Source organism: Pipistrellus kuhlii, unplaced genomic scaffold, assembly GCF_014108245.1.
Source record: "Pipistrellus kuhlii isolate mPipKuh1 unplaced genomic scaffold, mPipKuh1.p scaffold_m20_p_3, whole genome shotgun sequence".
NCBI classification, from domain to species: domain Eukaryota; kingdom Metazoa; phylum Chordata; class Mammalia; order Chiroptera; family Vespertilionidae; genus Pipistrellus; species Pipistrellus kuhlii.
This window is the reverse complement of record NW_023425529.1, coordinates 104,409,679-104,427,187: the sequence shown is the minus strand read 5'-3', so window position 1 is coordinate 104,427,187 and position 17,509 is coordinate 104,409,679. Positions and strand designations below refer to the sequence as shown.

General features: G+C 41.7%; 1 protein-coding gene across 4 annotated transcripts in view; it reads left to right on the top strand.

Moving 5' to 3' along the window:
- Positions 1–17,208, top strand: part of LHFPL6 (LHFPL tetraspan subfamily member 6) — a 182,258-nt gene extending 165,050 nt beyond the window's left edge. For all 4 annotated transcript variants that reach the window (XM_036456298.2, XM_045588627.1, XM_045588629.1 and 1 more), the window contains one exon: positions 16,880–17,208. In XM_036456298.2, coding sequence (XP_036312191.1) covers positions 16,880–16,998 — 119 coding nt within the window. In that variant the 3' untranslated portion in view covers positions 16,999–17,208. The remainder of the gene's footprint in view (positions 1–16,879) is intronic.
- Positions 17,209–17,509: the final 301 nt, after the last annotated feature.

The window sequence follows — 17,509 nt, the reverse complement described above, 5'->3', positions numbered from 1 at the left end:
ATGAAGCAATTTTTATTTGACTCTATGAATGAAAAACACCCTGCTTCACTCAAAATAGCACCTGCTCTTTTGGTAGAGAATATGGTGCCTACTTTGTCCAAATGCAAACTGCCCATTCTTCCTCCTGGATGATGAGGCTTTCCTAGGTCTGGGTTCATTTGTGCTTACCATAAATTAACTGAAGGGGGAAATGCTGGCATAAAGTTGACTGTCAGCATTTTGTTTTATTTTTGTTTGTTTTTGGAAATAAACTGTGCCCAGGGTGATATTTTAACATAGCGCTTAGCATTCTCCTTTCTCTGGTGTTTGCACCTTTCTTGGCTGTTTCATACAGGCCTCAATTTGGTTGGAATATTGTTGCTGCTGATCTCTCTTGTTATTGTGTGTTGCTATACTAATCATCAGGTTATAATGAAATGGAGATCTTGTTGTTTATCTTCATTACTGCACCCCAATGTTCTATATCTTCTCAGCATTGTGGATTAAAATGTCAAACTTAAAATTACAAAAAAAAAAAAAAAAAAAAAAGTCTTGCCTCTTTACTAGAGGTAATAATATCTTGTTATTAAACTCACTGAAACCATTTTAGTAATTTAAAAACTGTAATGTCATTTTAATTTTTGCCTTTTTATTTATAAACTAGTGGCCCAGTGCATGAAATTCATGCATGGGGAGGGGGGTCCCTCAGCCCGGCCTGCACCCTCTTCAATCTGGGATCCCTCGGGGGATGTCAGAGAGCAGGTTTCTGCCTGATCCTAAAGGTTGGGGTACCCCATTGGTGCACAACTTTATGCACTGGGCCTCTAGTTTACACATAAAATTTGTTTCTAGGTCCCCAGAACAGGCATTTTGAGTGTATTGAGTTTGCTTTCTCCTGATTACTATTATTTTTTCAGACTCTGTTATCTTTACTTTAGAAAAAAAAATGTAAAGAGAAACTGTAACATAGAGAGATCACTATGCCTATCTCACTGGACTGCCTATGTTTATTATCTTTAAGAAATTGTTACTGTTCCCTGAATACTAACGAAGGCTGAACTTCAGTGAGTGAGTGAAATCACAGATTATGATTGCAAATTTGAGATTGGATAGTGCAGCATGCATGTGAGGGTGAGCATTCTCAGTAAGGAGAGCTCTGGGCCTCACTATTAGTGGCATACACTGACCTCTGCCACTTCTGAGAATAGCTTACTTCTGCCTCCTCTCAAAAGAGAGAGTGTGTGGCCACATCTTCCTCCCAGAGGTTGGGAAATGTTAACGATAAGGTTCATGCCCTCCTTATTGTGGAATATGGGGCACTTTCTTGGCATGCCTTATTGAAAGGTATTACTCTCTTTCTAGAGCACATCCTGAAAGAAATCATTGCTTCTGTTTCCACATGAAGATTATTTAAGGGGCACATTCATTCACTCGCTCAGCCATCAGATATTTACGGGGTATGGCCTGTGCTAGATGCTTGGGACCCGGCACCAGAAGAAATTTAAAAAGACACGGTTCATGGCTCCCAGGGAACTAGCAGGAGTGGCAGATATTCAAGGAGATAATATACGTGGGAAAGGAAAGTGTCAGACAAAGCAGTGGGCACTGTGGTTGCTTTGCCAATATTATTCTGCTCTGTTACTCCAAACCAGAGGCTGGCAGACATTTCTTTAAGAGACAGATAAGTAAATATTTTCAGTTTTATGAACCATATATTCTCTATTTTAACTACTCGGCTCTGGGGTTGTAACATAAAAGGAACCTCACCTTTGAGTAGGTATGACTGTGTTCCAATAAAACTTTATTTACAAAAACAGGTGCTTGTACTGTAGTTTGAAGCCCCCTGACTTCAACCAAAGCATACCCCTGACATGCCAGAAACATCTTCATTCCAGATGTGCTCCTTTATTGATCCCTTCAGCCCCCAGGTCAAGGTTTAGGTCAGTTCAAGACTCTGCACTGAGCAGTCCCATCCAATTATCCTAGAGTATGCTACTAAATACTACAATTTTCTTGTTGTGTAGTGTTGTAATACAAGGTGGCAAGCACTGTAAATTAATTTTCATTATCCCACCTCTTAACACTAGCATGTGATTGGAAGCCTTAAGCCCATTTGGGCCAGTGAGATTAGAGGAAATGTTCCAGAGACTTCTGAGGAAAAAGGAATCACTTGTCTAAGGGAAAGGCTCCAGAAGCGATGTTCTCCCTCCCTCTGGCTGTAATCTCTGATCAGCTGGAGCTGTAGGAAGGGCAGCTTGGTGGGCAGAGAATTCAGCCTGTGGGCAGTCATCCCTGAAGCAGGCCTTCCCTGGGAATTCCCAACATAGCTGACAACGCAGTAATTCATTTCCTTATGGGGTAAAGTTTTGGGCATGCTTTCTCTTATTTGCAGCTAAAAGCAGCCTGACTGATATTTTATTTGGTTATATCACCATTCAAGGGAGCCTGGCCTCACCTGGGAGCTTGCCAAGGAAATATATTATTTTTTACCTGAGCCCTTAAGGCTGTAGAGGGTTTAGGAAGGTGAAGATGAGGGTGGGCATTTTTCAGGGTGGCTCGGGAATAGGTTGCAGAGGTCAGGAAGAAGAGCCAGGAAGGAGGCTGTGACACTGCAGATCTGCTTTAGGGGCTGCATCCTTGTTTCAACCAGTTTTAATTCCATGTCTCAGCCATGATAAAGGTAACACTTTAGTGTAGAGAGAGAAGGTGGGGCCTCCTTGGGAAAGAACACTTAAACTGAATCTAGGTAAGTCGTAGTTAGGCAAGGAAGGGTCTTCATAAAGAGTTCACATTTGTGTTTTTAATGTAATATAATAGGAGTCTAACGGAAGTTAATTTTTTAAATGCCTCCTTTTTTGGAAATATGATTTTGGGAAAAGATGAGAGTGTTCTTTCATATTTTCAATCCAACGAGATATCTCTTCTTCTTCAGTCTGAACAGTGACCATCCCACATTTCTTTATACTTGTTATTTTTAGCTCTGTGACTCCTGATTAATATTTGCTCTTCTCTCAAATCTAACTGCCTTTGAGAAAACTGATTTGCAAGTTATTGGGGAAGAATGGGGGAAAAATAGAATTTGATTTTTAAGCTTTTTCAACCTAGGTGATAGTGGGTGCTTCATAAGCTGAGTGACCCAGATATCCTGATGTCCACACAGAAGTCTCTGTGTCTGCCAACAACAACAGAAGAAGGAAGAAGCTGTTGTCAGCTTCTGTGATAGTAATACAGCTGTGCGCCAGAGTGGGACTTGCCTGGGAAGTGCTTACAAAAAGCAGCAGTTAGTGTCTGCCACTGGATTCTGGAAGAGATCCCTAATGTTTGATGCATTCTAGTCATTGCTTACAGTAAATTTATGATCCCATTCTGATATTGCTTTAGGGGAGACTGGGTAGCAGTAAAGTATTGAATATGCATTGAGTTTTAGCCAAACATAAAGTTGTCAGAGCAGCAATGGCTTTTTGCTGGACCTATTCCAAACTTTTGACACTTAAGGCCACGTCACTGAAGGTCAGTTAGAAGGCTGTGTTCCCTCACACAGACAGCCGGTGCAAGGAGATGACAGAGGAAAGCCAGGCAGCGGCTCTAAGTTAACCAAGAGCCGAACTGGGTGATCCCAGGGGGACCTAAAGGAACACTGTGGAATGTGACACCAAATGATGCTGAGAAATTCCCACGGGCAGAGGAAGCCCAGCCTGGCCCGTGGTGAAGGGAAAAATCCTGTCCTGCTCAGGTGTAATCCCCAACTCTGCAACCTCCTGCCTCCAGTGTCTTGCCACATGCACTCACAGCTGAAGCTGTCTGGGACAGCTGTAATTGCACATAAAAATCCTGAAGCCTTTCTCTTAGGGAGCACCTTTCTACAAAAACCCCCTCCTTTAGTGGGACCTGTTGTTTCCCCTGGAGTACATAACCCCCAGTCGTGGGAGGCCTGAGAATTGCTGTGGGGAAATGTGCCCTCCAGGCCTTGCCCTGCTCTGGTCCTCTGGGGAGGCGCCTGGAGGAGATGAAGTCTATGCTCCATTGCCAGTGTGAGTGGCCACACTTGTCCTGCACACATACCCTCCTCACTGACCATTTCCTATTATTTTATCATTAATGCCTGAATATCGTCTTTATTATCTGCAGGCTATTTGCTCCTTTTTTTGTATGTTTGTTTTTGGTTTTGGGGGTTTTTTTGTGGTTGACTATGGTTGGTGGGAATAGAAGGTGGTTGGTGGGAATGGGCTGTGGCCCAAACAGGGACCTCCTCAGTTATCCTGCTGTGTGCTGAACTCAGCAGAGCAGCATGTGCAAATGTCATGTAAGAGGTGAATGAATACTACACAAATGTCATGTGCAGGTTTGGAGTTTACTTCTTTTTCTTTTATACAGTATTGCCTGTTCTGTACTTTATTTCTGCATTATGATTTTCCATTTGTATAAAATAACAAAGTAGTATTTAAACTCTCCAGATGCTCAAAACTAAAAAGAATGCTAGCTGCTCATACCTACACTCTAATATGAGAAATAATTAAGAATCCAGAAAGTATTAAAAATTATAGTAATCCTACATAATAATAGAGTATTATGCAAATTAATAATCACTCACCACATCCACCAGCCAATAAGAGTGAGTATGCAAATTAACCCAATAAAGATGACATTAATTTGCATACACAGAGGGAGGGAGGAGTGAAGACTGAAGACAGCATAGAAGGAAGAGGGAGGGAAAGTGGAAAGCAAGGCAGCTGTGGCTGCTGGAGCGAAAGCACTGGCAGTGCGTGTGGGGTGGGGCGGGGCGGAGCACAGGCCTCGAAGGCTGCGGTGGTGGTGGTGGTGGTGGTGGTGGTGGTGGTGGTGGTGGTAGGCAGCAGGCACTGCGGGTTGGGTGAGCAGGGCAGGGCACACAGCAGTGGCGCTCGGTGCGCCAGTGGCAATGGCAGCGCAATGGCAGGCGAGGCGGGTTGGACGTGCAGGGCCTGGCTCACAGAGGTGGTGGCCCCACCTGTCCCACCCCACCCTGCCCCACCCCACCCACTGCAGCAGGAGAGGTGGGGGGATGGAGGGGGAAAGGAAGGTGGCAGTGGAGGGAGGGAAGCCCGCCAGAATATTCCTGCAACGAGTCACTAATAGTAATAATAATAAACAGCTGTTTTTTGTTTTTTTCTCTGATACATAGTTTGGGCTCAGTATGAACCTCATATCAAGTCCAACTACTGTTCTGGCTCTCCTTCCCTTTCATGAAATTGAGCAACTGAGGAAAGTGTGACCTCAGGTCAGTACTTTCTGGTAAATCCCCAAGTTGAAGATGGCTAGCACCCTTTCTTTGAGGCACAATAATAGCCCACTTGGGTAAAACACCTCTTTTTCCTGAGCTCCTTATCTTAATGTTGGAGCTATGGGGACAAGAGAGACAAAACAGAAAAAATTAAAATTACAACTCTTTAGCAAGATTTTGGGGGGAATCCAGCAGAGAAATTTATATCATTGAATATAATTGAAAGAATCTATAATTCAAGAATTTTCCCTAAAATATGAAACCCATGTATTGAGAGGGCAGGGCAGGGCGAGGATGAGCTCCCAACTCCGTCCCCAAGGGTGGAGTTATCCCTAGCCCTCACCCAACCAATCAGGGTTAGCCAAGGCAGTGACATCACCACCGACCGGAGTAAAACCCCTGGACTGGGAGAAATTAGCTCTCTCTTCCACCACGCTGCCGGCGTGGGTGGGAGGAGCCCATGCTAGCATGGAACAGGCTCTTTTGTTTATTGCATAGGACTTGGCTCCCTGTTGGTCCTTGGGGATCATGAAGTCTGGGCGTAACAGTAACATGTTCTGATATTTGAATGTGGTCCTTGAACAGCCAGTCATTGCCCTTAATGTACTCCTCTGTATATCTGTCACCTCACTCCTGTTCCAGCTACAGCATGAATGGAGCTGTACTGGGTAAATTTATAAAGATGATATAAACTTTCCTATCAAAATTCACTGTAATATATCTCCTTAGACATAGTGCTGTTGTTTCAGAAGACCGAAGAAATACCGAGCACGCTTTCTAGAGTAAGGGAGGGACCCGTTTATTAACACTATTGGACTCCAGGAATAATTTCTAAATCAGAGTGAAGAAATAGAGGGCTTCATTCTTTATATAACCTTCTGGGGTCTTTGTCTGAAGATATAGTTCCGCCCCTGTTTGTGGGTTTACAGGAAGGCCCCCAGGTGTTGGGAGTCCCCAGGCTGAATCCCATTACCTGTCCTGGGACCAACGATAAAGACTCTCCTCCCCCTCCCAGGGCAGTGGATTGTTCAGTTTTTATGGCCTGACAAGCCTTGCAAGACCAGTTTCCTCCTCACTGTTAGGAGCTCTTTGCCAATACATCTTCTCCAGAGAGTAAGTCCCTGCTCCCTCTGACACATTTGATTGTGTGTAATGGTAGGAGCTGCCCCCTGGCTTCCCCACCCCCCCACCCCGACCCCTGCCAAGTAATGCCACAGCTTGAATGCATTAGTCCTTAAGATGGACATGTCTGCATTTTATGTTCTGACTCTTTACATTCTGGTTATCTCTATGGAGAAACGAAGCAAACAAAGAAGGTAGGGGCTCTTTTAAAATTTTCTTACCTCCTCTTTTTTTTGAAGTGGCAAAGCTCCAATGCTTCAAGCTGGAGCGACATAAATGAGACAGACTGAGTTTTGGGGGAAGGTATTCAACTGCCAGGAGACTTCACCCCCTAAACCTAGGAGTGAAGGGGCAGGGAGGTAGGAAGCTGCTGTACACAAACTCAGTTCTTACTCTTGGCGGGGGGTGGGGGGTAGAAGTAGTGGGAGGGTGTCCTACTATTAACCGTAAGTCTGCTCTACCTGCTCCTGGGAGGTGCTAACGGGGACCCACTCTGAGTTCTGCCTGTGGACAGCACACCTTAGAACACATCCCTAGTGGGTACATAGAATACATCCTGAAACTGTACAGAAGGACCCACAGAAGCAATGAGTTTCTACTTCCAGTAATAAACAGACCGGAGCACTCAGGGGAGCTTGAGAAAGAGCCACACCTCACAAACTTTCTTTCCTCAGACATTTCACTTCTGTATTTTTTGGCCAACAACCAAGTTTGGTGTTCTTGTCATCACTTTTCAGACCCATGAGGGATCGTTTTAATTGTTTCATTAAAAGTCTGAATTAAAGCTTTTGTATGTTTTAGGTCAAAGGTTTAAAACCTGTTTCTTTCTTACTAGAGATACCTTTGTTCAGTAACGTCATAAAAGAACAAAATAGAATCAGTGCCATGACAGATTATTTTGTCCTTGGTTTTAATGCATATGCAAACAAGATGGTCTGAATATGAAGAGGCAGGAAGGAATTTATTCAAAAGGAGAGAGACACCTATTGAACTTTTGTCCATGGCATTTAAAATACAGAGTTTTTTTTTCTCTCTCTCCATTAATCCTTTTGCCTTTCTGCCTTCATTATTTATACAGAAAAGGGAAAAAAAAAGTGAAATCGAATATGCCTGCTTCTTCTCTATACAAACTTCGCATTTTTATATTTTGACATGTTTAAAAAATTAAATATCAAAGATGAAAGACACTCTGCCTTGATAAATGAAGACAGTCAACTTATTATCTCTGGACTCGGGCACTTATGGCCACAGGCTGGGCACTCAGCAGTGACCCGGTGAGGAACGCAGTAAGCTGGGCTGTGGGGCTCGGATACAGATGGAAAGCACAGGAAGGCCAGAGCCATGGAGGATTGTGTTGGACAGCTTTAGTCAGAGGGCAGCACAATCTGAGTTGCTGTGTTTTGTGCTGTATTTCACAGAGCAGCGCTGTGCTGTTAAGGTCGTGTTGCGGTGCTGTGGCCAGGTCTCTAGGTAGGAGTGAGGATGGCAGGGTATCTCCTGTCAAAACACAGAGGGTTTACAGGCGGGCAGCTGCCCAACACAGGAGCTGGGTGTGCCCACACCCCAGAGTCCTTCATCAGTTCTGCTCACACTGTGTCAGGGATGGTCAAAAATACCCAGTTTGGGGTGGGGTTGGGGTAAGGGATATGTGTCCATGGCTGGTTCCCTCACCCAGGAAGAATCAATTATCTGAATTCATCAAGCAAGTTTATTGGGCCCAACTTCCTACATCCTCTGGAAGGGATGGGTTTGCCAAGACAGTGCCAGTTTGGTTCCATTGGCTCAAGAAATGGGAGCACCACGTCTGCAAGATGTACCCCTTTATTAACCAGACCATGAAAGGTGGACACAGGTCCCTGGAATCTTCTAAGAAGACTGGTAAAATCAAAGTGATAAAAAAAAAAAATCTTGGTCTGGCGGTGTGGCTCAGTGGATTGAGTGTTGTCTCATGCACCGAGAGGTCACTAGTTTGATTCCTGGTCAGGGCACATGCCCAGGTTGTGGGCTCCATCCTTAGTAGGGGGTTTGCAAGAGTCAGCCAATTGATGTTTCTATCTATCTCTCTCCTTCTGCCTTCCTCTCTCTCTAAAACCAATAAAAGTATATTTTTTAAAAATTATTATATATCATGGGAAAGATACATTTGATATAGATATTTTTAATACATAATATGAGCACAAGAAAAAGTTCTGGAATCAGTTTGAGCCAAGTTCAATCTTCATCATTTATTTGTGATACTGGGAAAGTTACTTATTTTGCATGTTTATCCATTTCTCCATCTTCAAAATGGAAATAATGTTGGGAAAGTACAAACAGATTTGCTTCTCTAAATTCCTGAAAGCATTATAGGCAAAAATAAATAAATGAGATGCAATTTCTAAACTTTATAGCACCCAGCACACATTCTATACATGACAGCTATTGTTTGATTATTAATTTCAGATCTTTATTCTAAGCACAAGTATAGTATTACAAATGTCTAGCGATTTTCTGCTGTGACTAAGGCATTGTACTAACATAAAAATGAAGCATGCAGATACGTGATACATAGTAGACTCTCAAACATTAAACTAACCAATGAAAAGGCAGATGTTAAACTACAATGTTTCCAAAAGATGAACTGATCACTGAAATTCCATTGTTATTTGTAGTAAGATAGTGTTCTTCGTACCCTTTTCTCTGTCTCTATTACTAATAAAAGCTCCACTAAAAACTAACTTGAGCTACCCTAAAAAAAATCAGCCAGAGATCTCCTACCCCAACCTTTTTCTGGGACTGCCCTGGAATGCCACCATGATATTTTTCCCAATTGACTTGGCATGTAATGTGATGTGTTGCTTTCTGTCCCATTATTGACATATAAAATATTGATATGTTTAATCTGTCAAGAATAGTATTCCCCATTGTTGAAAGTAGCAATTTTCCAACCACGCAACTCGGAGTCTTATTTGCCCCCAGAGTCATGTTTGATGGAGTATTTAGGAAGCAAAAGAGAAAGTTTTAACAGATTTTCTTCTTTAATTGCTGGTAACTGAAAGGATTACAGACAAAACTTGCTTTCCAGTAAAAGGCATTCTATTTGTATTATACAATAATAACAAGCATGTATTGCCATTGCCATGACTAGAAAGACAAAGGCAATGGAAGAATGGCACCATAATTCCTGGTTTAAATTAATTCTGTTACTATTCATGTACTACTATAAAGCAAGAAAAAGCTAACGGAGTTCATCACCAAACCAGTATTACATGAAATTGAAGAAAAAGGAGAAGAGATTTTAAAAAATGAACAATGGCAACAAATACATATCTATCAACAATTAAATGTAAAAATCAAAATAAATGAACAAGAAATCTAAGGAAAAAAATAACCTGGGTGAATAGAACAGAATCAGAGGCATGGAAGCATAGAACAGACTGACTCAAATCTCAGAGGGAAGAGTGAGCAGGAAGATATTAACCAAAGATCTTATCTATGGACACAGACAATAGGGTGGTGAAGGCCTGGGGTGGGAACCAGGTGAAGGGAGTATTGGTGGGGGGGGAAGGGGTACATCTGTAATACTGTCAACAATAAACATTTTTTTAAAGAAAGAGGCAAAAAAAAGAAAAGAAAAAAAGAGAGTAAAGAAGAGAAGTAATAATTATCTAAGATAATAATCAATAATATTGGCATCAAAGTGGGAAAGAGGGCACATGCATGGTTGCTGGTGGGAGTTTAAAGTGATTTAACATTTTTGGAGGTTGATTTGGCAAATTCGCTAGGAATGTTCAAGGTACATCCAAGAGTCTTCTACTAGGAATCACATCTGCTGAGATAAAGCACAAGTGCATAAGCCCTGATCAGAACCCAGGATGCTACTGTGGACTTCCCTTCCACGATAGAAAAACCTGGGAACAACCTGCATTTTTAGAACAAGGTGGCATCTCTACTAATTAAAGGTTAATATGCTAATTAGACTGAACATCTTCTGGACGTCCTTCCAAACAAAGCCATGTTGGTGGGGCCAAGGCAGAGGAGGTTAGAGGTGATCAGGCAGGCAGGGGAGAGCAGTTAGTGGGATCAGGCCAGCAGGGGAGAGCAGTTAGGGGGATCAGGCTGGCAGGCAGGTGTACAGTTAGGAGCCAGAGGTCCTGAGGAATCCCAGATTGGAGAGACTGCAAGCTGAGCTGAGGGAATCCCCTTCCCATGCACAAATTTCATGCACTGGGCCTCTAGTTATGATATAATTATCTAAGTAATTATTTTTTAATACTTTCTTGATTAATAGCTCCTCAATAACAAGGACTTGTATGTATCTTGTTCTGAAATAGATCCCAGCACCCACTGATTTCTAGTTGGGGTAGTCCCTTAAATATTTGTTGTTTTAATGAACCAAGGAGGGCAAAAGGAGAAGTGGGAGGAAAGGAATCAAGAATCAGAAGTTGTTCTGGAGGCAACCAATAGAGGTGTCTCTTTCACATTGAGGTTTCTCTCTCTTTCCCTCCCTTCCTTCTTCCCTCCCTGACTTTTCTTTCCTCCCCTCCACTGTCTCTAAAAATCAATGTAAAGGAGAATCCAAGATGGCTGCTCAGGTAGACACCTAGCCACAGCCGCACACAACAATTTCAATAAAATACAACTAAAATATAAAATGGACATTACCCAGAACTACAGGAAAGTCCACTGACTGGAAATTCTACAACGAGAAGCAAGGAGAAAACCAGAAGGAAGAGCAGAGGAACTGTAAAAGCCTAAGGTACGGAGACACGCGGCGCGCAGAGATGACAGAGCCAGAGAGGAGGGAGGCTGAGTGCCTGGCTGGCATTCCCTAGCGGGAAGGAGATAAAAGCTCCGACTGTGTTGGGCCTCAGTTCCGACTGCTCTGAACCCCAGTTCTAGTCCAGACCCCAGGGACCCAGGCTCATCCATAGGGAACTGGGCTGTAAGGCGGAACCCCAGAGGAGCGGCCGAAAGGAGGTCCCGGAGGCACACACATTGCGTGCAGAGAAGGGACGGTTGGCTGTGCCGCGGGATTGCCCTGGCGGGAAGGAGACAAAAGCTCCGGACTGCTCTGAACACCACCTCCAACCCCACTTCCAACTGAACTGTACTCCAGTTCCGGGCTCATTGGGGGAGAGCCTAGACTGTTTGGTAGCAGGCGAAAATCGAGGGCACCTTTCTCTCAGAGGTGCTTGCAGCAAGTACTGAAGGACCCTGGGGAATACTGAGACTCAGGAACCGCATAGGGCGGGGCTGACAGAAGCCAAGGCTGTAGGCTCCACCCTAAAACTCCGCCCCATCAGAGAAACTGCGAAAATGCCGAGACAACAAAATAGATCACAAACGAAAGAAATGGAGGACAAAAAGCGACTGGATATAGAGTTCAAATCTACGCTTATAAGGTTTTTCAAGAATTTCCTAGAAAAGGTCGATAAGACCTATGAGGATATGAAAAGGGATCAACTAGAATTAATAAGGAATCAACAAGAAATGATAAGGGATCAACAAGAAATAAAGATTACATTGTCTTAAATAAAAAATATTATACAGAGTCCTAAAAACAGAATGGAAGATCGCAAGAATCAAGTCAAAGATTTGGAACATAAAGAGCCAGAAGACACTCCTCCACAGAAGCAAGAAGGCAAGAGGATCCAGAAAATTGAAGATAATGTAAGAAACCTCTGGGACAACTTCAAGCGAACCAACATCAGAATTATGGGGGTCCCAGAAGATGAGAGAGAGCAAGATATCAAAAACATACTGAAAGAAATAGTGACAGAATACTTCCCCCACCTGGTGAAAGAATTAGACTTACAAGTCCAGGAAGCGCACAGAACTCCAAACAAAAGGAATCCAAAGAGGACCATACCTAGACAAATCTTAATTGAAATTCCAAGAGCAAAAGACAAAGAGAGAATATTAAAAGCAGCAAAAGCAAAGAAGGTAGTTACCTATAAAGGAGCACCTATACGATTGTCAGCTGATTTCTCAACAGAAACCATGCAGGCCAGACGGGAATGGCAAGAAATATTCAAGGTGATGAATAGTAAGAACCTACAGCCAAAAATAATCTACCCAGCAAAGCTATCACTAAAAATTGAAGGCCAGATAAAAAGCTTCACTAATAAAAAATAAAAAAAAAGCTAAAGGAGTTCATCACCACCAAACCAGAATTATATGAATTGCTAAAGGAGGTTCTTTCGGAAGAGAAAGTAAATAAAGATAAAAATTATGAACAACAAATATGTAACTATCAACAAGTGAATCTAAAAACCAAGGAAATTTAAAAAAAAAAATCTGATGAACAATATTAACTGGTGAATATAATAGAATCAGAGGTATGGAAGGGGAGTGAACTGACAATTCTTGGGGAAAAGGGGAGAGGGGGATGTGGGAAGAGACTGAACATAAACTGTGCACCTATGGATGAGGACAATGGGGGTGAGAAAAGGACAGAGGGTGGGGTGGGAACCTGGTGGAGGAGAGCAATGGAGGGGGTGGGGGGAAAGGAACATGTGTAATAATATGAACAATAAAAATTTATTTAAAAAAATAAAAAATAAAAAAATTAATGTAAGAAATATCCTCTGGTGAGGATTAACCAAAAAGAAAAAAATATTAAAAATGGAACAAAGATCTAAATATAAAACTTGAAACAATAAATTACATAGAAGAAAACATAGGTACTATACTTATGGACCTTGGTCTTAAAGAGGATTTTATGAATTGGACCCCAAAGACAAGGGAAGTAAATGCACAAATAAATTAATAAGACTATTCAAACTAAATATCACCCTGCTGCTGCAGCCACTGCCAGCCACCGCAACCACCAAGGTGTTTTCATCAACTTGAACTCCAGTCCCTTCACCATGAAAAAATGACAACTTTCTTTAGGCATTTTCAAGATGTGTCCTCATTTCTTTTTTATCCTCACCTGAGGATATGTTTCCATTGATTTTTCCCCTTCCCTCTGATCACAGGCTCAGCCCCTGCCAAAGCCTAAAACCTCCGCCTGAGGCTTTAGGCTTGAGCAGGGGGACTGCCTCCCTTCCCCCTGACCCTCCAATTGCCAGCTCAGCCTGAGGATTTAGGCTTGAGCTCCCCCCCCCACACACACACACACACCTCCTGTCACTGGCTCAGAGTGACCTGAGTGCCAAGGATGTTCCTGGGACCCAGGTAATATGCAAATTAACTGTCATCTTTGTTGGGTTAATTTGTATACTCACTCTGATTGGTGTGGGTGTAGTGGAGGTACGGTCATTTTACATGTTTGTCTATTATTAGGTAAGATGACACATACAACTTAACAAGTCAAGGAGTTGGATTTACCCCAGGAAGGTGGTAGTGCAGGGAGAGTATGAGACAGCTTGTGCTGAGGACTCTATTCTTGCTCTGGGCCTTTCAGGGAATGTCAGGGTTTGGGTGGGTGGGTGGGATGGGGCAGTTAAGCCTCTGACACCTGAAGCAATTTCACAGACCCTTGTGATAAAGAAAAGCAAAAATGATTTTATTAATTTGCTCTTGTCTTAAATTGGGTTTCCCAGAGTAGATCCTTAAATGAGGATTCATGTTCAAGTAATCAAGGAAATGATCCAAGGAAAAACTAGTAAGGAAGTTGGAAAACAAGGTAGTAAAGGAGTAAAAACTAAGTAAGCATATATTTTCTAGGTGAGGGCCCAGTCTCAATCTAAACTCACCAGAGCTCTGGAACATTCTTTGCACTACAGAGTTTGTGTCCCATGGAAGCAAGAAAGCAGCTTTCACACTTATGCCAGGGAGTACTTTAGCTCTTTAAATATTGAGGTAAAGTGGCTCTATACTCACAAGTTACTGGTGGGGTTTGCACATACGTATAAGTGTTAGGAGCAAAGCAGAAGCTGAGGGATGAGAGCCCAGAGCCAGCAAAGTTATCCAAAGGAATTGGGTAGAACATACATATCATCTGCTGCAGGTCCCCTAAAGTTTGAAATGCTGCTATTTTATTGACTTCCTTGCTGAAAAATATTCTGCTCTCTCTCTCTCTCTTTGATCCTCTGGTAGTCAATTCTTTAGTAGCTTTTTTCCCCTTCTTTATTCAACACTAATCACATATTTTATGCTCAATTAATTAGCTTCATCAGCTACTTTTCTCAAGAAAGTGTCCGGCCGAAACCGGTTTGGCTCAATGGATAGAGCGTCGGCTTGGGGACTGAAGGGTCCCGGGTTCGATTCCGGTCAAGGGCATGTACCTTGGTTGGGAGCATGTCCCCAGTAGGGGGTGTGCAAGAGGCAGCTGATCGATGACTCTCTCTCATCGATGTTTCTAACTCCCTATCTCTCTCCCTTCCTCTCTGTACAAAATCAATAAAATATATTTTTTTAAAAAGTGTTCAATAATTAAGGAAGATATAATCATTATGCTTTTCATGTTAGGTCATGGAACTGTTTGTTAGTCAATAACATGTTATTAATGAACAATTGATTGTGTTCTATGTTATGAGCCCTTTGTTAAATGGACTGATCACACGTTTTGCTGACTTTTTGAAAGGTTCTAAGACTTGCCATCTCTTAGTCTCTTATTAAATTTTCATCCTAGATTTATTGAATCTAGTTAGAAAATAATTCAAAATGGAATATTCCCAAGAGTCACAGCCACATTAGCTTGTGGTTAGCAAATCTGATCCATGAAGGGATTCTGTTACCCTTGAGAAAATCTTACACTATCTATCAGTATTAATGGAGGTCATTGTTCTAGTGAAACCATCCCTGAGGTGGAGATGTGATCTTTCAGGAGAAGCTGTCATCCTGTTCAATTTTAACACACTCTGCATGAAGCTGTAAATGCATGGTTACTTCTCTCCAAAAGTTCAGTGCCAAAATAGTACTGGAGTGGCTCTTAAAATAAAATTCTGGAATTACTGTGTTTTTCAAGGACAGGTTTTTGCCTATTTTGCTTCCTTCCTTTCTATTTTTCTTTTCCCTCACTTTGAACCCAACATTTATTTATTGAGTGCCTATTATGAGCCAGGCACTGTGTAGGAGTACAGTAGGGAACAAAATATACAACGATCTCCTCTAATTGACACTGAAATTAAACATTTGCACAAGGTGATCACAAACTATGGGAATGTTCTACATAGGAAAGTGAAGTGAGGGGTAGAGTGACTGTAATGAGGCAGGTGGAAGGTATCTTTGTAGAGGTCATTTGAGAAGGGGTCAGATCTGTAGTGATCTGGATGTAGAATTTTCCAGGTGGAAGGAATAATGAGTGAAGCACCTAAGCCAGTAACAAGCCTGACGTGATACAGAGAAGGCAACTAGTGTGGCCCAAAAAAAAGATGAGGGAAGGTAGTTATGTTGTTTAATCTCCACAAATTTTGGGAATTTTCTAGTCATGTTTATGTTATCTATTTCTAATTTAATTCCATTGTGATCTAAAAGCAGACATTGTATAATTTATGTGTTAAGTTTTTTTATGGTCCAGAATCTTGATGAATATTTCATCTTCATTGAGAAGAATGTATATTCTGATGTTCTTAGATATAGGCTGTCAAAGTAAATTATATTTAATTGATTAGTGGTATTGTTGAGTTCACCTATATCCTTATAGGCTTTTTCCACCTGCTGGACCTATCTATTTTTACTAGAGGGGTATTGAAGTCTCCAACTATGGTAATGAATTTATCCTTTTCTCCTTGAAATCTGCCAGTTTTTGCCTCACATAGTTTGGTGTTCTATTGTTAGGCTCATACCCATTTGTGGATTATTATGTTTGTATCATTGTTAATGCCTTTCATTATCCCTGATAACATCTTGCTTGGAAGCCTGCTTTCTTTGTAATTAATATAACTGCCCCTGTTTCTTTGGTGTGTATGTGTGTGTGTTTGTGTGTGTGTATGTGTGTGTGTGTGTGTGTGTGTGTGTGTGTGTGTTTACTAATTGTATTTTTAATATTGTGGATGTTATTATTAGTACAAGTACTAAGCCAAGTTTGAGAGATCATTTGGACCTTATTATGTTCTCATTTACATGGTGCTTTAATTTAAAGGTGAGTGTTGACCTCAAGAGAACCTGAGAGTTTTTCTTCTCCAGTTCAAACATTTAACAATTACATGTAAATAGCAGTATTCAATTCAACATTATCCTTCAAATGGGTCTCCTCCATAGAGTGGTCCTTTTCAGAAAGATTGTATCTATTTTGAATTTTTCCTAAGGTACCTCATTATGCATATGAGTTTGGTTGATTTAAATTATATTTATTAGCTTCATCTTTTCTATCCTGATTATTGCCATTCTTCCTTTTCTTCATAAGGACTGTGGCTATTGGAGGCAGAAGGCATAGGCCTTAAGATCTTAAAATGCAAAGAAACCATTCTTGCGTTCTTCAGTCTTGAGATAATTTTCAGCATGTGTTTTCATTCCACTTGATTGAGTATACTACATTTATAATGGGTATTTCAATGACACTTCTGTACATTAGGAACACACATACAGAATCTCCTACAAAATCATCCTGATCTGTGCCTGCTTTCTCTTCTCTTCTTGTGTCTCTAGGTAAGTGTGAAATCGGCTGGGCCTACTACTGCACAGGAGCAGGTGCTGCTGCTGCCATCCTTCTGTGCACATGGCTGGCTTGCTTCTCTGGCAAGAAACAGAAGCAGTACCCATACTGAGATGGAGCCACCAAGAAAAAAGAGGAGAAGATGGGCTGAAGGGGCTTGGAGGAACTAAAAAAATCCGGCTACTTTCAAAAGGTGGAATAATGCTTCTAATTAATACAATGCTAATGAAATAAAATCCAGTGGAATCAGAAACATTATATATTGTGGAAGGGTTGTACAAGATTTATAAAAAAAAAGAAAAAAGAGCACTTAGAAGGATAGGGGAAAAAATGGACCAAAGGCCAGAAATATTGAGAAGGTATTAGTTGTTTCTATTCCATAGAATATTATTAATGTAGAACATATATGCAGGCAAAACAAACCTATATATGCACACAAGGGTTTTAGATGTTTTTGAAGATAAGGACTCAGATCATTAAAGGGCTAGTAGAAACAGTATTATGTTGAGAAGTCAGGTAATCTGCAGATGTGCCTGTAGGTTATGGCGCCTCTGAAAGCACACAAGCACATAGAGACATACACATTCACACATATGCTCATGCACAAACATATAAAATTGTCA